General features: G+C 42.1%; 1 protein-coding gene across 1 annotated transcript in view; it reads left to right on the plus strand.

Moving 5' to 3' along the window:
• Nucleotides 1-328: 328 nt before the first annotated feature.
• The window catches only part of LOC117532092 (transmembrane protein 87A-like), a 30,390-nt gene continuing 10,225 nt past the window's right edge, over nt 329-20,493 (plus strand). The window contains 11 exon segments of the mRNA XM_034195337.1: nt 329-486; nt 2,839-2,896; nt 6,719-6,816; nt 8,034-8,150; nt 8,933-8,980; nt 17,480-17,521; nt 17,764-17,884; nt 18,007-18,068; nt 18,379-18,453; nt 18,455-18,563; nt 18,664-18,763. Of these exon segments, the coding sequence (XP_034051228.1) occupies nt 376-486; nt 2,839-2,896; nt 6,719-6,816; nt 8,034-8,150; nt 8,933-8,980; nt 17,480-17,521; nt 17,764-17,884; nt 18,007-18,068; nt 18,379-18,453; nt 18,455-18,563; nt 18,664-18,763 (941 nt within the window). The 5' untranslated portion in view covers nt 329-375.

A 20,493-nucleotide genomic window follows, 5' to 3' on the forward strand; every position in this document is an offset into this window, starting at 1 on the left:
AGTGGACATGTACCTAAGATGAAAATTTCAGACCCCTCCATGATTTCTAAGTGGGAGAACTTGCAAAATCGCAGGCTGTTCAAATACTTATTTTCCTCACTGTATATTCCATGGCATTACTTATTTGTTAATTTATTTGTTTGTCTGTTTATTTTTGAGACACACATTATATAAAGGCAAAACATTTATTTTTTTTCCTCGTGGTTTTTTTTTTACATAATCTAAAGCCCTTAAAGTCTTAAAGTCATGAAATACAAAATGCACTGGAACATCTTCATATTATAGCAGATATTATAGTTTGGTCACCATCTGCTGGCGATGATGTGAAGTGCAGTGACCCAGACTCGGAAGTAGATCCGGATCTGCCTCAGTAAAATGAAGATGCCAGGTGCAGAAGTGTACTGGTTGTTCTTTGTGTTATTAGTTTTAGTTTTGCGCCTTGGGACAGCAGCTGAAATCTCTGTATGGAACGTGTACTTCAACTCGGTCTGTTTGACGTTTAAGAAATACATTTTTACTGTTATTGTGTAGTTTTACTGTACAAATCCACTGCAGCTGTTAGCCAGAGTAGCTAACAGCATTCTGTCTTAGTATCTGATAAATTTATCGTTTAAGTCGCTATGAACTTCATTTGTCTACATTTACAGCAGGTCATCTTGTTATTTAAAGATATGAAATAGTGTTTAATGGAGGAATACCGTCCAAAACCAGTCAAACTGTATAAAAATCAGATGTCTTTAACATACCTTCAGGAAAGCTGAATCTGACAAATACTAAACCAAACTGATTCTCTTGCTTTATTGCTTATTTGTGTCAAGAAAAAGCAGCAGACTCCGTCTGACCTACAGTTTGAATTAGCAATGTTCGATGTTTGTGTGTTTTTTAATTTATTTTTATTGATTTATTTGGCGTTCTATTTGTCTTTCAGAAGTGTTCCTACACATACTGTAAGTGGTTATATTCTTCTATTAAGAGACAGGCAGATTTTTTTCATAGACTGTATATGTGATTCTAAAGGTAATAATTGATGAGTGCATGTATTTGAAACTTTTGGTGCCTGTATATCAAGTCAAGTCAGTTTTGTCAATGCTGCGGGGTGCATACACAGACATATTGAGAATGGAAATAAGCTTGGTTATGATTGACTTCTACTCAAAAGCTTGATGATTGTAGTATTTGACGTTTAATAATAAATGTATAAAATTCTTTTTTGTACCGAGACTAATTCTCTGTTTGAACTTTGCGCCTGGGTGAAGAAACATTAATTGGATATACGAGTACACCTGATAAAATGTATTTTTCTATTGTGTGCATTTTTATACTTTGCCCTTTGACTATTTTTATTTTCAGTATCTCAGGGACTGCAAACATTATTTATTTTACTGTTATCCCCAGCAGTAGAACGACAACAAAGAATCTTTTCATTTTTATTGGTTTTTGATCTTAAAACACCAGATAAAAGAAATTAATTCGATTGTCAATATTATAACTTTATTCTTGAATTAATTTAAGTCCCCCAGAAAAGCAGTTTCTCACACACACACACACGGAACAATAATCCAAGACACAAAGGCCTGTGCTGTGTTCTTCAGTCCACCTCACTCCACTTGACTCACAGCAAACACTCTCCCTTATGTACTTATCAATTCCAGGATTTTCTACAACGGGGAGTCCATGTTTCACAGGCTCCAAAAGCTGTCTAATACACTGTACTTGATTCTATTCAAAATTTCTATTTTCTGTAACATTCTCCATGTTTCTTTTACACTTAACACCATCCAGATTAATCTGTATTCCAAAACACAGATCTTTCTTGCTACGCTCACTAAGTGGACAAACAGTACACATGTTTCTGTCGTATCAATGAAACTTGAGATAAATCACTTCAGTGCACATGACTTGACTGCCTCGTCATAGAGACTTGCAGTGGTTTACAGCATGGAAACGGTGTCTTTAATCTTGTAACCAGCCTATAGCCTGGTTGTTCACAGCCAAACAATGATTTGCAGTATAAGATTTAATTTCTGTAAATGGAAACTTGAGATTTCAACACATACTGCGCCATACCGGGGTGCTATTAAATGGACTGCATTTATATAGCGCTTTTCCATCTGCATCAGACGCTCAAAGCGCATTACAAATAATGCCTCACATCCACCCCGATGTGAGGGTGCTGCCATACAAGGTACTCAATACACACCAGGAGCAACTAGAGGATTAAGGACCTATTCAGGTGCAGATCCTGTCCAGCGCAGTAAAAGCCTAATGCTGTTTTCTTGTGTTCTCTGGAGCAAACAGCAGTCCTATACTAACTCTAAGCATGAGGAAAAGATTCCTCTCTTCCCACAGGAGGAAGGGAGGTGGGCATTGCCACCTAAATACCCTCTGGACATCCTGTGGGACATGATGGATATTGAGGGAAAGTTTGAACCCTGTATGGGATGGCACCAAACTGGAGGGGGGGGCAACAGATGAGTCAGCAATCAATATTAGTAAGATTATTATTTTGTACAGTCATCTGTAGAAACATGTTCTCAAACTCTCCTAAGCAAGTTACACGCATTTACTCTACATGGCAACAAGAAAAAAAATACATCTATAAATAAGGACAAATTTAAGTTGTGACAGCAGTTTCAGGTAAACACACTTAAAAAGTAAAAGTCAAGTAATCTTGCATATAAAGCATGGAATAATTTACAACATTGTGACAGATTTTTTTTTTTTTTTTTTTTGTATGAAGCCCGAAAGCTGCTGTTTGTTTTAAAGCATCTCTAGCATCTCTGACATTCAATAAGAGCCCAGACAGGAATTAATGGCTTTGTTTTCTGTGTGTTTTAGTCACAAGATGCAGTTTTTCGGAAAACGTTGTATGCCAATACCACTATCTTCATGAACTGTAAGTACTGCGACACACAGTATCCTTTTTGCTTTACTAATCAGGATGTTATGTTGCCTAGTTCATACCAAGTATGATGTTGCCATTTCTGTGATTCCTGTATCCTCCACCAGATGTTTTGAGTACATTTGGGGATTTGGGCATCTTCCATGGTAGCCTATGAGAAACTAATTGTTTATTCATTCAAACTTGATTTGATTTCTTGGGTGAACTTTTTTCTCCAGGAGTTGATATTTTTCTTTTTTTTTTTTTTCCTGGTGAAGATATACTCAAGATATGATAGTAACCAGAGCAGATATTAGATATTTTTGCTACAGGCTATATGCGTACTTAATGAAAATAATGTTTCTTTTTAATCTCAATTCCACAAAAATATTATCCTGTACAACTTCATTCTCCACAGTTCTTAGTTCCTGTCATTTCATTCAACATAATGCTCGATAAACATGATCTGTAGCAAACTTTCTTACTAGAAAACAGTGCTTGTTATGTTGTCACAATATCACTAGAAAGTAGTTGTCACAGATGCAACAAACTGCAGCTGTCTGTTCTCCATCTGTGTTTTTTCCACCAAGGTAGTTTGTGAGTGTGTTCACAAAAAAGTCCCTTCGGCTGCTACCTTGTTTTCACTCGGGGTCACCACAGCAGTCCAAAGTGGGTCTGCATGTTGACTTGGCATAAGTTTTACATCGGATGCCCTTCCTGACACAACTCCACATTACATGGAGAACGTAGCAGGGGTGGGGTTTGAATTGGGAACCTTCTACACTGAAACAAAGCACACTAACTGCTTGGCCACCACCCCTGCCAGAGAGTGTTCACAAAAGAGACTGAAAATTTTGTAGTTACTTGCAGTCTTGCCAAACAGTGCATTCGGAAAATATTCACAGCACTTTCCTTTTTCCATATTTTATGTTAGAGTCATATTCCAAAATTGAGTGAATTCATTTTTCCCCTCAAAATTCTACTCACAACACCCGATAATGACAACATAAATTTTTTTTTTAATTTTTGCAAATTTATTAAAAAATACAAAAACTAAGACATTACACGTACATAAGTATTCACGCCCAGTTAGCTGAATACTTTGTTGATGCACCTTTGGCAGCAATTAAAGCCTCAAGTCTTCTTGAATATGATGCCACAAACTTGGTGCACCTGTCTTTGGGCAGTTTGTCCATTCCTCTCTGCAGCACCTCTCAAGCTCCATCAGGTTGGATGTGGAGTGTTGGTGCACAACCATTTTCAGATCTCTCCAGAGATGTCCAATCAGATTCAGGTCTGGGCTCTGGCTGGGCCACTCAAGGACATTCACAGAGTTGTCCTGGAGCCACTCCTTTGATATCTTGGCTGTGTGCTTAGGGTCATTGTCCTGCTGAAAGATGAACCATCACCCCAGTCTGAGGTCAAGAGCACTCTGGAGCAGGTTTTCATCCAGGATGTCTCTGTACATTGCTGCGTTAAACTTTCCCAAAATCCTATATACTTATATACAGTGTTTATTACATGTAAAACTATACTTTTGCTTTTGACCGGTGAGTGCGAATATCCAGTTTATAAGATGACGGTTTTACTGTAATTATTTTTAAGTTTATGCAGCTGCAACTTAAAAATAATGCAAACTACCAGAATACTCACACTTTCTCAGGCTTTAACAGATTTCCAAAGTGGCGCATTTATTATTTTCTGATCTTACTGGAGGTCAGCTGACAGCAGTGTGACTTTAAAAACTCCTGATGTCTGCATCAATTAAAGTTAGCAGTCAGTGCTCTCAATAGAAGACACCAGATTCTGACATCCACGACACAGATTTTGAGTATTATCAACATAACAAAAGTTGGACATTGCCCTCCTCTGAATATATTTTTCATGAAATGCTTTCTCACCATTCATGCAATCTGTTGGTGCTGTTAAAACTCCAAACTCCAGTTTCACACCAGATATCTGCACTGCTAAAGCAAATTGTCATAAAAAACAAACATCCATCCATCCATCCATCCATTTTCTTCCGCTTTATCCGGAGTCGGGTCACGGGGGCAGCAGCTCAAGCAAAGCCGCCCAGACCTCCCGATCCACACACACCTCCCCCAGCTCCTCCAGGGGAACCCCAAGGCGTTCACAAGCCAGCCGAGAGATGTAGTCCCTCCAGCATGTCCTGGGTCTTCCCCGGGGCTTCCTCCCAGTGGGACGTGCCCGGAACACCTCTCCAGCGAGGCGTCCAGGGGGCATCCAGAAAAGATGCCCGAGCCACCTCAACTGACTCTTTTCGACGTGGAGGAGCAGTGGCGCAACTCCGAGCTCCTCCCGAGTGACCGAGCTCCTCACCCTATCTCTAAGGGAGCGCCCAGCCACCCTGCGGAGGAAACTCATCTCGGCCGCTTGTACTCGCGATCTCGTTCTTTCGGTCATGAGCCAAATCTCATGACCATAGGTGAGGATCGGAACGTAGATCGATCGGTAAATCTAGAGCTTTGCCCCCCTACTCAGCTCTCTCTTCACCACGACGGTCCGATACAGCGACCGCATCACTGCAGATGCTGCACCGATCTGTCTATCGATCTCACGCTCCATCCGTCCCTCACTCGTGAACAAGACCCCGAGATACTTAAACTCCTCCACTTGAGGCAAGGACACTCCACCGACCTGAAGAGGGCAAAGCACCTTTTTCCGGTCGAGAACCATGGCCTTGGATTTGGAGGTGCTGATTTTCATCCCGGATGCTTCACACTCGGCTGCAATCTGATGGTGTTCGTGATGGACAAACTGTGACTAGCACAGAAGTCCAACAACTGAACACCGCTCGGGTTCAGATCGGGGAGGCCGTGCTTCCCGATCACCCCCCTCCAGGTCTCACTGTCGCCGCCCACATGGGCGTTGAAATCCCCCAGGAGAACAATGGAGTCCCCAGTCGGAGCACTATCTAGTACCCCTCCCAGGGACTCCAGGAAGGTCGGGTACTCTGCACTGCCGCTCGGCCCGTAGGCCGAGACAACGGTGAGAGACCTGTCCCCGACCCGAAGGCGTAGGGACGCGACCCTCTCGTTCACCGGAGTGAACTCCAACACTTGGCGACTGAGCTGGGGAGCAATAAGATAACAACAACAACAACAACAACAAAAAAAAACATAGGAAACTTTGTTTGTTTAATGTGATCTGTATGATGGTTTTGTCAGGCAGCAGCTTGTTAATTTGACTACTGTGCTGTGCCTGGATTAGGGCTGCTAATTTGCAGTCTGCTGACCACATTTGGCCCAGTCTTCTTTTTCTTGGTTTATCACACTTCTGGGTTTAAACTTTGAAGGAAAAGGTGCATGTGCACCCTGCATACCTCTAAAGAAAGAAAGGTCTAAACAGCTGCCTCTCTCACTTTGCTTCTTTTCTCGCATTGCATCTGAGAGAGGTGATGCCCTAACTGGGTGATGCAGATAAGAGAAATGAGGAGGATCTCACTCACTCACTCAACCGCATACTCTAATTAAGGGTCACGAGGGGCTCGAGCCTATCCTGGTAGTCATAATGCACGAGGCGGGGTACACCCTGGACAGGATGCCAGTCTATCGCAGGGCAGGAGGAGGATTGATTCAATTTTTATGTACAAGGTAACTTTACCCTGGCCAGTAGAAGAAATCACAGACTAAAGTAGAAACATGTGAGAGTTTGGGGTAAGTAGGTGCACAGAAAAGATCACAACACACACACTCACCTCTGGAATGCTTTGAACATCACAGACTAAAGATAAAGGAACTTAAACTGTAATTCTTCCTGTAAGCTGCTCCTCCATTTGACTTGACTTGACTTCCACCACCCTTTATTTCTCTGCAGTCCATGGTGAGGCAGCATCATGTGATAGAAACTTGGCCTTCAACATCAGCTGGTACCTACGCTCCTCCATGTGCTATAATGAAGTCTTTAACACCCCGGTGAGTGTTGTTGACTCTCGAATTAGCTCTTTTTTTTTTTCTTTTTTTTTTTTGGTGACATCTGGATTTATGTTCTGTTTACTCTGCGTAGCACATCAATCTCATGTATAATCTATGAATTTCAGTCTGTTGTAATAAAAATATAACTCAGTGCTAAAATACCCTCGGCCGTATGAGCATTATGTTCTTTATGATTTGCGGTTGTTTAATTAATTATTAAGATCCTATTGTCCTTCTCCATGTACAATGTGTACATGAAAATTCAGGTATATCATATATATTATATTCCAATTCAAAGGTGGAACTATGCTAGTATACTAAGGTATATTTAAATATCGAAAAAGGAAGGGTAAAATAGAAGAGTAGAAAAGAGTAGAGTAGAGCCACTTAGGTGCCTGGTCTTGAGAACCAGGGATGTTCAGCAAAGCCCCTCTATCAATCAAACAATCAAAAACAATGTTTACTTTTTAACGGTGTCTGCAGGAGGCCTTGCGTGTGGGCATATATGAGCGTTTGACAACAGCGGAAGTTGTGCAAATCAAGGAATATTTGTAGCTCGCCCTCTGTGCATTTGCAGGTATTAATGAGACAAATTTAATTCAATGGGAAGTTAGTTTTGAGTTGCGGGAAGTTAGCGTGCACGCTGACATCCGGGAATTGTCTAGTAAATCAGTTCAGAGGTATTATTAGGTTCCATAAACAACGTTTTCAGTTTTAGAAGTGTTTATTTCTCGCTACCTTTTACATAATATATGAGAGAGGTGTTATTTCTAGAAAAAACAAAGCAAAGTTAGCAGCTAGCGACAACAGAGTGACGTCACCACGCTAACATCCGCGAGATCATAGCATAAAATTAGGTACAGAATGTGACTTTTTAAACTCTTAAAATAGGTCAAGGTTAGCCATCTTTGAACTTGTCCAAAGTCTGTGTCCTAAAGAATGTTCCCTGTCAATTTGAAGACCCTAGTAGCAATAGGACTGGACTTATGCCGAGCACAGACAGACGGATGAAAAGCCTTCGCAATACCCAATGGCCACATTTGATGGCCTGGGATAAATATGTGCATAATACCAATACCTGTGTGATCATAGAGTAAGTGTGTTATTTTACCATTGTGTTTTACAGATAGTATTCTTCATGTCTTCCAAATAATGATGTGCCTAGATTTTCACAAAGAACTTGCTGTATGGATTGAGTGATTCTCTTTACCCTTTAGGATGACAAAGCCATGAACATGTTTGATATGAAACATATGTTGAAAGATGGCTGGCAGGGTTTCTACAGCCAGGGCTATGTGTACTTTGACAACTGCTCCTCCCTTTTGTCACCTAAGGTTGGTCTTAACACAAACACACAAGGTAATACAGTTTTCTCTTAAACTGGTCAGCTGCAAACCTTAACTGGGATACTTGTGCGATTTTACTATATATTATATGCTATATTTTACTATATATATGATATGACATATGTCCTTTATATTCAAGACAGAAAGCATGCGGCTTCTACCAGAGCTTATCAGAACTCAGTTCTTTGAAAATTAGTGGACTTGTGAAGACCTCTTTGAATACATGTAGCTGTATTGGGGGGTGTTTACAAGAATCAGTGAGTCCTTCTGTCCATGAGTCTTGTGGATTTCAGTAAAACATCAATCACTCAGTTTAATACCATATTGCATGCAATCAACTAGTATGGCAGGGGGTTATAATTTTGTGAGCTTTCTTACAGATCTCTAGCTCTCTGCAACACAAAGAGAGATCTGCTGTGTGATTTGTAGCTTCAGAAAGGGTTTAACACTTTGTTAAATGTGCTTGCAATATCACAGTACTGCAGTGTCATATTCCATGTATTGGTACTTACTCTGTTAGCAATGTGAAATGCTACAGCAATTATTCAGCTGGTCTTCCCACTTAAGCTAAGGATGAAAATACCCTTGTATGATACTAAGCCAAGAGTAGTAGGAAGAAACAATGAGCGACACCTTCTTTTGTTCCCACATAACAAAATACTGTACAGGACATTTGTTGCAAGTGGAAATGGTCTTAGAGATGGTGTACAAGAGCTGGCTGTGTTTGACGGGACCTGTAACATTTCTTTGCCTTCTGTCTCCTGCGTTAGGTTTACTATGCAGACTTCAACCCTTATCATTCACTCTCCAGCCTAAAGGTGACTCACTGAACAAACAGTGTCTATTAAAAGCTTCTCCTTTTTTTTATACTCTATTCTTACAGTATGTGTCACTCAGTATTAACTTGAGTGCAGGTCATTCTGTTGACTGTCAGAGTGTGTAGAGATATTCTTGTGAAGAGATGATTCAGTAACAACACATGGTAGACACTCTATGCTTACAAAAGTAAGGAGCAGATGCAAATTGATTGGGGTTATTTTGACCACGTATTTGCATAGCTACATATTAAAAGCCAAGTGGCCTCTGTGTACGTGCGTGTGGATGGCTTCGATCACAGAGTAACTGGGTCTGGGTCTTCTAGTGAAGCTTAGGGTTAGTGGTCAGCAGTCACCTTAGTACTTCTGTTTTTCTTGTTGCTTAATGCTGACAAATTATACTGTATTTGTTGTCTTTCTGCTGCCTGATTCTGTTTTTTTTTTTTTTTCTCTGTGTTTGAGGTGCGGCTCCACCCAGAGATGGAAGTGGGTGTCTTCTTCTGCAGGCCTCTTATCCTGTGCACCAGCATGGACTCCCAAAATTTCCTGTATATTCGTATTGTCAGTTATGTCAGTAGAATGGCCCAAGCAGAGGGTCACCCCTTTGAGTCTGGTCTGCTTGAGGTTTCTTCCTCAAATCATTAGAGGGAGTTTTTCCTTGTAACCACTGTCCCCTGTGTGCTTGCTCTAGGGGTTGATAGGGTTAGACCTTACTTTTATGAAGCGCCTTGTGGCAACTTTGTTGTGATTTGGTGCTATATAAATGAAATAAATTAAACTGAATTGAATTGAAATGAGCTGGGGAGAGCTGACATTTGCCGTTTGGTATGCTTATATATTTTGGGTCAAGGATGATCGCAGTGAAAATGGAATGTTGATAGGACTAATATTTTTGGAGAAACTATGGATATTAGTTCACAACAGTGAACAATGGACATTGATAATTACATTCTGGACTCACACGCCATTCCAAATCATTATAGAAACTTTGAATAATTCATTACCACCCTTGAAAAATGTCAGCTACCTATTTTATAAACACTACCCATTCTAGAGCCTGTGGATGCCCACAGGCAACACAGTAGTTATTTATTTATTTTGTGATAGTCATTATGTAAAAATGCTTCATGATACATTCCTAATGTGTGTCTTCTGTAAAAATTAAAATGCTAATTGCTGATGGGCAGATTGAACAAATGTCTGTGTAAACTATGCAGTGTTCTTTGCTCCAACAAATTGTTTTGAGAGACAGGTGCAACGTGACTGTGGGTAAGATGAATTTTTCAGTTAGACCCAATGTGGGCAGTGGTCAACTACATTTCACTTGTCCATTTTGAGTTTCATGCACCGGTTTGGTTTTCCCACACATTGCGGTCACCCTAGTGTAGTTTTGGAATGTTTTGGCCTCAGCCTCATAAAACGTCTAGTTTACTGTTCTGAAGCTGGACTCCCATTGCAGATTTTTTGCCCCAATTTTGCGTTCTGTTTCCAAAAGTGAAGTAATTGGGCGCAATTTATTAAAATGGGCAAAATTCATGTTTCCTGTTGCCAACTACACTTGAAGATTGGTACAAATGGTCGTGGACATGGGGCTCACAATGCTGCTCCATGCAGTCTATACGGTACCCCCACGGTTGTTCTTACCACGCTTTTTAACAAAGGTAAAATGTATCTGTTAACATGTCAAATCTGTCTTCTGTTGAAGAGAATTTAAAAAGTAAGTTATCTGAATAGAAAGTATTATTGGGAAAGCTGTCCTAAACTAAAGTGGCTCAAAACTCAAACATTGATTGAAGTATATTGCCTTGAATAAATAGAGTTTTTGCAGTTTTATTTATTTTTTTTTACATGGTATGGTGGCACATATTCAGCAACCTAACTGGGCTGCTATTTCATACACACACACACACACACACACACACACACACACACACACACACACACACACACACACATATATATATATATATATATATATATATATATATGAGGTCTGTCAATAAAGTATAGGTCCTTTTTATTTTTTCAAAAACTATATGGATTTCATTCATATGTTTTTACGTCAGACATGCTTGAACCCTCGTGTGCATGCGTGAGTTTTTCCACGCCTGTCGGTGACGTCATTCGCCTGTGAGCACTCCTTGTGGGAGGAGTCGTCCAGCCCCTCGTCGGAATTCCTTTGTCTGAGAAGTTGCTGAGAGACTGGCGCTTTGTTTGATCAAAATTTTTTCTAAACCTGTGAGACACATCGAAGTGGACACGGTTCGAAAAATTAAGCTGGTTTTCGGTGAAAATTTTAACGGCTGATGAGAGATTTTGAGGTGATACTGTCGCTTTAAGGTCTTCCCACGGAGCGAGACGTCGTGCAGCACTCCCAGGCGCCGTCGTCAGCCTGTTTTCAAGCTGAAAACCTCCACATTTCAGGCTCTATTGATCCAGGACGTCGTTAGAGAACAGAGAAGTTTCAGAAGAAGTCGGTTTCAGCATTTTATCCGGATATTCCACTGTTAAAGGAGATTTTTTTTAATGAAAGACGTGCGGGCAGATTGCAGCGTCGGCTCGCAGCCGCCGTGACGCTCCGCCACAGGAAAAACACCTTCGTTGGAAGCCTTAAGGACAAGTTGGAACTTGTCCAGCTGTTAAACAATTTCTCATATACTCACTCCACTGAAAGCCATCAAAAGCCGCCTGGATTTTACAAATGGTTATCAACATGGAGGTGTTTTTCCTGTGCCGCCGCACCGCGCCGGCTGCGTCCCGACGCGCGGACCCGTCCGCACGTCTTTCATTAAAAAAATCTCCTTTAACAGTGGAATATCCGGATAAAATGCTGAAACCGACTTCTTCTGAAACTTCTCTGTTCTCTCACAACGTCCTGGATCAATAGAGCCTGAAACGTGGAGGTTTTCAGCTTGAAACAGGCTGACGACGGCTCCTGGGAGTGCTGCATGACGTCTCACTCCGTGGGAAGTCCTTAAAGTGACAGTATCACCTCAAAATCTCTCATCAGCCATTAAAATTTTCACCGAAAACCAGCTTAATTTTTCGAACCGTGTCCACTTCGATGTGTCTCACAGGTTTAGAAAAAATTGTGATCAAACAAAGCGCCAGTCTCTCAGCAACTTCTCAGACAAAGGAATTCCGACGAGAGGCTGGACGACTCCTCCCACAAGGAGTGTTCACAGGCGAATGACGTCACCGACAGGCGTGGAAAAACTCACGCATGCGCACGAGGGTTCAAGCATGTCTGACGTAAAAACATATGAATGAAATCCATATAGTTTTTGAAAAAATAAAAAGGACCTATACTTTATTGACAGCCCTCGTATATGTGTATATGTATGTATATGTATGTATACAACCCCTGGCAATAATTATGGAATCACTGGCCTCAGAGGATGTTCATTCAGTTGTTTAATTTTGTAGAAAAAAAGCAGATCACAGACATGACGCAAAACTAAAGTCATTTCAAATGGCAACTTTCTGGCTTTAAGAAACACTATAAGAAATCAAGAAAAAAAGATTGTGGCAGTCAGTAACGGTTACTTTTTTAGACCAAGCAGAGGAAAAAAATATGGACTCACTCAATTCTGAGGAATAAATTATGGAATCACCCTGTAAATTTTCATCCCAAAAACACCTAACATCTGCATCAAATCAGATCTGCTCGTTAGTCTGCATCTAAAAAGGAGTGATCACACCTTGGAGAGCTGTTGCACCAAGTGGACTGACATGAATCATGGCTCCAACACGAGAGATGTCAACTGAAACAAAGGAGAGGATTATCAAACTCTTAAAAGAGGGTAAATCATCACGCAATGTTGCAAAAGATGTTGGTTGTTCACAGTCAGCTGTGTCTAAACTCTGGACCAAATACAAACAACATGGGAAGGTTGTTAAAGGCAAACATACTGGTAGACCAAGGAAGACATCAAAGCATCAAGACAGAAAACTTAAAGCAATATGTCTCATAAATCGAAAAATGCACAACAAAACAAATGAGGAATGAATGGGAGTAAACTGGAGTCAATGTCTGTGACCGAACTGTAAGAAACCGCCTAAAGGAAATAGGATTTACATACAGAAAAGCTAAACGAAAGCCATCATTAACACCTAAACAGAAAAAAACAAGGTTACAATGGACTAAGGAAAAGCAATCGTGGACTGTGGATGACTGGATGAAAGTCATATTCAGTGATGAATCTCGAATCTGCATTGGGCAAGGTGATGATGCTGGAACTTTTGTTTGGTGCCGTTCCAATGGGATTTATAAAGATGACTGCCTGAAGAGAACATGTAAATCATATCATTGATGATATGGGGCTGCATGTCAGGTAAAGGCACTGGGGAGATGGCTGTCATCACATCATCAATAAATGCACAAGTTTACGTTGATATTTTGGACAAGTGAAAGGATGTTTGGGGATGATGAAATCATTTTTCAAGATGATAATGCATCTTGCCATAGAGCAAAAACTGTGAAAACATTCCTTGCAAAAAGACACATAGGGTCAATGTCATGACATAGGATGAATGTCAACGAGCAGATCTGATTTGATGTAGGTGTTAGTTTTGGGGATGAAAATTTACAGGGTGATTCCATAATTTATTCCTCAGAATTGAGTGATTCCATATTGTTTTCCTCTGCTTGGTCTAAAAAAAGTAACCGTTACTGACTGCCACAATCTTTTTTTCTTGATTTCTTATAGTGTTTCTTAAAGCCAGAAAGTTGCCATTTGAAATGACTGTAGTTTTGTGTCATGTCTTTGATCTGCTTTTTTTTTCTACAAAATTAAACAACTGAATGAACATCCTCCGAGGCCGGTGATTCCATAATTATTGCCAGGGGATGTATATGTGTGTGTGTGTGTGTGTGTCACAACAGAGTTGCCTCTAGGCATTTCACACATGTAAGGTCTAACCTTACTAAACCCCAGAGCAACAGTTGTAAGGAAAAACTCCCTCTGAGGAAGAAAGCCCAAGCAGACCAGACTCAAAGGGGCGACCCTCTGCTTGGGCCATGCTACGGACATAAATTACAGAACAATTCACAAAACGAATATACAGAAAATGCTGTTGTTGCACAGGGCAGGAGGGTCACCAGCACAAATACAACTCTCATCTCTGGATGGAGCTGCACCTTAAAACAGAGAGGAAAAAAACAGAATCAGGCATCAGAAAGACAAGAAATGCAGTATAATTTGCCAGCATTAATCAACAATAAAAACAGAAGAAATACTAAGGTGATTGCCGGCCACTAGCCCTAAGCTTCGCTAAAAGACTCAGAATGTAGGTAGTTGAGGCAACGTCCGTTTCCTAATCAAATAAATTAAAAGAGTAAAAAGCGTAAAATGAAACTATACCAGTATTCTGGCCATACGAAAGGGAAAATAAGTGCGTCTTAAGTCTGGACTTGAAAGTCTCTACAGAATCTGACTGTTTTATTGATGCAGGGAGATCATTCCACAGAACAGGGGCACGATAAGAGAAAGCTCTATGACCCGCAGACTTCTTATTCAGCTTAGGGACACAAAGTAGTCCTGCACCCTGAGAACGCAAAGCTCGGGCCAATACGTAGGGTTTAATTAGGTCAGCTAGGTAGGGAGGTGCCAGTCCGTGAACAATTTTATAGACTAGTAGTAGAACCTTAAAATCTGATCTCACTGGGACAGGAAGCTAGTGAAGGGTGCCAAAATGGGTGTAATAATGCCTGATTTGACGAAGCCAACAGAACCACATCGTCCGCAAACAGCAGAGACAAGATTCTGTGGTTCCCAAACCAGACCCCCTCTACACCCTGGCTGTGCCTAGAAATTCTGTCCATAAAATAATGAACAGACCCGGTGACAAAGGGCAGCCCTGGCGGAGGCCAACGTGCACTGGAAACAGGTTTGACTTACTACCGGCAATGCGAACCAAGCTCCTGCTGCGGTCGTACAGGGACCGGATAGCCCTTAGCAAAGGACCCCAGACCCCGTACTCCCGGAGCACTCCCCACAGGGTGCCCAGAGGGACACGGTCGAACGCCTTCTCCAGATCCATAAAACACGTGGACTGGTTGGGCGAACTCCCATGAACCCTCGAGCACCCGATGGAGCGTGTAGAGCTGGTCCAGTGTGCCGCGACCAGGACGAAAACCACACTGCTCCTCCTGAATCCGAGGTTCGACCATCGGTCGAATTCTCCTCTCCAGTACTCTGGAATAGACCTTACCGGGGAGGCTGAGGAGTGTGATCCCCCTATAGTTGGAACACACCCTCCGGTCCCCCTTCTTAAACAGAGGGACCAACACCCCGGTCTGCCAATCCAGAGGCACTGTCCCCGATCGCCCCGCGATGTTGCAGAGGCGTGTCAGCCAAGACAGCCCCACAACATCCAGAGACGTAAGGTACTCAGGACGGATTTCATCCACCCCAGGAGCCTTGCCACCGAGGAGCTTTCTAACCACCTCGGTGACTTCGGCCTGGGTAATGGATGAGTCCGCCTCTGAGTCCCCAGTCTCTGCTTCCTCTTCGGAAGACGTGACGACGGGATTGAGGAGATCCTCGAAGTACTCCTTCCACCGCCCGACAACATCCCCAGTCAGGGTCAACAGCTTCCCACCCGCACTGTAAACAGTGCTGGTGGAGAGCTGCTTCCGCCTCCTGAGGCGTCGGACGGTTTGCCAGAATCTCTTCGAGGCTGACCATTGGTTCTCCTCCATAGCCTCCCTGAACTCCTCCCAGACCCGAATTTTTGCCTCTGCGACCGCACGGGCTGCGGCACGCTTGGCCTGCCGGTACCTGTCAGCTGCCTCTGGGGTCCCACCTACCAACAAAGATAAGTAGGACTCCTTCTTCAGCTTGACGGCATCACTTACTTCCGGTGTCCACCACCGGGTTCGGGGATTGCCACCACAACAGGCACCAGAGACCTTGCGAGCACAGCTACGAGCAGCCGCATCGACAATGGAGGTGGAGAACATGGTCCACTCGGACTCCATGTCTCCAACCTCCCCCGGGATCTGGGAGAAGCTCTCCCGGAGGTGGGAGTTGAAGACCTTGCTGACAGAGGGTTCCGCCAGTCGTTCCCAGCAGACCCTCACAATATGTTTGGGCCTGCCAGGTCTGACCGGCTTCCTACCCTCCCAGCAGATCCAACTCACCACCAGGTGGTGATCAGTCGACAGCTCTGCCCCTCTCTTCACTCGAGTGTCCGAGACACGTGGCCAAAGGTCAGATGATACGACTACAAAGTCGACCATCGACCTCCGGCTCAGGGTGTCCTGGTGCCACGTGCACTTATGGACACCCTTGTGCTCGAACATGGTGTTCGTGATGGACAAACTGTGACTAGCACAGAAGTCCAACAACTGAACACCACTCAAGTTCAGATCGGGGAGGCCGTGCTTCCCGACCACCCCCCTCCAGGTCTCACTGTTGCCGCCCACGTGGGCGTTGAAATCCCCCAGGAGAACAATGGAGTCCCCAGTCGGAGCGCTATCTAGTACCCCTCCCAGGGACTCCAGGAAGGTCGGGTACTCTGCACTGCTGCTCGGCCTGTAGGCCGAGACAACGGTGAGAGACCTGTCCCCGACCTGAAGGCGTAGGGACGCGACCCTCTCGTTCACCGGAGTGAACTCCAACACTTGGCGACTGAGCTGGGGAGCAATAAGCAATGCGACCCCAGCTCTCCGCCTCTCCCAATGGGCGACGCCAGAAAAATGAAGCGTCCAGCCCCTCTCCAGGAGTTGGGTACCAGAGCCCAAGCTGTGCGTGGAGGTGAGCCCTCGACCGCCACCCAATCCTCTCTGCACCCGACCCCCATGGCCCCCTCTGCAGGTGGTGAACCCACAGGAGGGCGGGCCCACGTCACTCTTTCGGGCTGAGCCTGGCCGGGCCCCATGGGCTAAGGCCCAACCACCAGGCGCTCGCGCGCGAGCCCCAACCCCAGGCCTGGCTCCAGGGTGGGACCCTGGCTCCGCCATACCGGGCGACGTCTCGATCCTTGATCTTTTACTGGTCATGGAGGTTCTGAACTGCCCTTAGTCTGACCCGTCACCTAGGACCTGTGTGCCTTGGGAGACCCTACAGGGAGCACAAAGCCCCCGACAACATAGCTCCTAGGTTTATCCGGGTACGCAAACTCCCCCACCACGATAAGGTGGCAGCTAGAGGGGGAGTATATATATATATATATATATATATATATATATATATATATATATATATATATATATTATTTATTTTTTTTTTTTCTTCTTCCAAGGCTTCTGTTTTTTTATATTGATATTGGTTCCATTCTACTTGATAAGTCCTTGGTATTGTTTTCTCAATCATACATCTGAAAGCCAGATATCTTACTCGACAATTTTAGAAATTGATAAGCTGAATTTAAAAAAAAAATCATACCAAATAGATTATCTTTTGTCGTTAACAAATTACCAGTAAATGATTATTTTAGAATTCATTTTGCATTGTGTGTTTTCTTCAAAACTGTTGTTTGTTTGTGTATTTGGTTTAGAGTGACTCATCGAATGTGAGCCTTTTTTGGCTGGATAAACCGGTAAGATGAGTTACTGCTTTTATCTTCACATTTTTTTTGTTTTCCCCTTTGTAATCCTGACGCATCATTTCCCAGGAATAATTCAGATAGATCTCATGTATTTCAAACAATGAGATACTTTCAGCCTTTTCTTTAAGTTGTTTTTGAAAATAACATTATAGTTTAAACCCACAAATGAATTATTCAGTACGTTAAGAGAGTAAAACATTTCTCATCCTTAGTTCACAAAAGTGTTGTTGCAGGGCATCGGTGCAGTGGCCAAAGCCTGGGAGGACAGCCCGTATCTGTTCATCGTGAAGGTGCAGCCGAAGAGCCACAGACTAGATGATGAAGGTGTAGCAGGGTCCAACTTTGCTTTCACAAGTGAGACACCAGACAGTTTCACTGGGAGTATTACACTATTTTTTTTATTTAAACCTGGTAAAGAAACTTAAAACCCCATTTTGCCCTTTTGTGACTTTTGTATCTGTACTTTTTTAATGTAGTGAATGTGGAGATGAAGGGACCACATGACTATTCCTCTCCAGCAGACTGGCCTTTGATGATGGTAGGTGTCAGTGTTGTTAATAAAAAAACAAAACAAAATGAAACCTTACGGAGGAATTGTACTGATATAACCAAATATAAGAAGTAGACCATAAATCCACAGTTACATACCGATGTCTTCCATTTTATTCTCTGATGGAATAAATAGTCTAAATGTTTTTTGTTCATGAGGAAAAAAAGTACTTTTATGCTGCATTTGTTGTTATGAAACATAAATAATGTAAATTTGACAGCTCCAACATAAAACTATTTGTACTTCAGTCAAATCTGACCCGATATTTATGATATTTGTTCTCTCCTGTTCATCACAGTTCTTCATGGTCATGTGCATTGTGTATGTGCTGTTTGGTGTTCTCTGGCTCTTCTGGTGTGCCTGTTATTGGAGGGGATTTACTTCGAACCCAGTTCTGGATCGGCGCTGTTATCATCCTTGGGATGTTGGAGAAAGCTGTATTTTACTCTGAGTATCAGAGTATCCGTTACAAAGGAGACTATGGTTGGTTCATTTTATATGATCCCTGGGTTATGGTATGACACGTGTTGTTGTTTTTTTATTACCGGTAATAATTTTAGTGTGTGCTTGTTGTTTTCTGTAGTTCAAGGTGCTGTGATTTTTGCGGAGCTTCTTTCTGCACTCAAGAGGTCTCTAGCTCGAATCCTGGTCCTCATTGTCAGTCTTGGCTACGGAATAGTCAAGTGAGTTCACTTTGGAAAAATGACCTTTGATGTGGATGTTTTTTAAATCTGCATGACTTTGGTGTAGTGCTGTCGTGATTAGCTAATTGACTAAAATAATAATCACCTATACTGATAAAGAACTAAGCCAAATTGACTTGGATTAACTTTTCATATCTTAGAATCTAAATCAGTGGGAAACTCTTTACATCTGGATTTCAAGTGGCATAATTTGAGAAACTAATTGTGTATTTTATAACAAAAAAGGGATCTCTTTACTTCAGGCAAGAAATATGAAGCAGTGTGACTATCGTTTCTGTGAATCAAAAAAATACATATATCTTGGGGAAATTACCTGTGTTTTTCAGTCTGTAGAAAAAAAAAATCAAGAAAAATGATCAATACATATATGATCAGGATGTGTCCAACTAACAATTTTCTTATGTTTTTGAAGACAAAACGTAAGAAAATGATGGTATTTTGAACACATTCTGATCATGTTCAACCGATGTACATATTTATTTATGTGCAGTAAATCCAACAGACCTTTTTTCCAGTGTTGCTGTTGATATTTTAAATATTTATAGCAATATCACTTGTAATAAGTTGCTAGTACTTTGCAGTAGCTATTCAGCTGGTTTAGTAAGTTTTTCCGCCACTCGTTACTGTTATTGGTCCATATAAGCCACGCCTATATTTCACAATATAGTTGTTTGAACAGGGTTACTGTGAATCCTTAAAGTTTTACAAAGCATTGTATTTGCCTTAAGGTTTAATTGGTAATAAAATGTCTTAAGTCAGTCTTTCAAAAGTTTTAACAATGCCAAGACACAGTACAAAGGATTGTATTCATTTTCTTAGTACATTGCAATTAACTCTACCAAAATAAATGGCAATATGTGTTTGGTTTTTAATTCACTGAAAGCAAGTAATATAGTGGAACCAAGAAATCTCTTGTTGTTGCTGGAATGTTCAGAGTAGAGACAATTTCAATCAGTTTGATGTAGTGCACGATTATTATAATGTTACTCTTAAATTTCATTCTGATAGGCATTAAAAAATTTGTACATCTATAAGTCATTAAGCTGTAGGAATCCTGTTGAAAGGGGAAAGTGCAACTGCCATTATGAAACTAAATTGGAAGCTGTATATGCTTTTATACCTCATTGTCCTTTAACCCTTTAAACAGCTGCACAATGTTGGTGAAACTTGTACTGCTAATTAAGAACCAGGTCAGGAACAAAACCTTACGCATGGTGTTCACATTCTAAATCAGAACTCTACCACTGTATCACTCTATTGTTCCTGTATTAATGGTAAATGTTCACCAGGTGGAGATATTGCTCCACTTCAAGAACCATGCGTATAGGCTGCTCTGGGACACGGCCAATGATGACCATCGTGTTGCTTATATTAGTAGATATGTGATAAGTCTTCGTTCTGTGGCATGTCCTCTATATTGTGTCATGAAACATCAAAGCCCCCGTCACACATAGCAAGAATGTGCAGAAACCATGCCTAACACAGCAAATATTGCCATAATCCAACGCAGTCGGGAGGAAAAGAGGGATGGTGAGCCATGTCAGAATGCATCCGGATCTCCTCGTCCACACCTGCACGATGGCATGTAAAGCGTATGTAGACAACAGGTAGATGACACAGACTGCTGTCAGACGGCCATAAAAGGTGCTGCAGACTGCCTGATGTCCAAACGTCTTAGTGCCACAGGACAGCTTCGTTGAAAGTTTGCT

This window comes from Thalassophryne amazonica, chromosome 19, assembly GCF_902500255.1.
Source record: "Thalassophryne amazonica chromosome 19, fThaAma1.1, whole genome shotgun sequence".
Taxonomy (NCBI): domain Eukaryota; kingdom Metazoa; phylum Chordata; class Actinopteri; order Batrachoidiformes; family Batrachoididae; genus Thalassophryne; species Thalassophryne amazonica.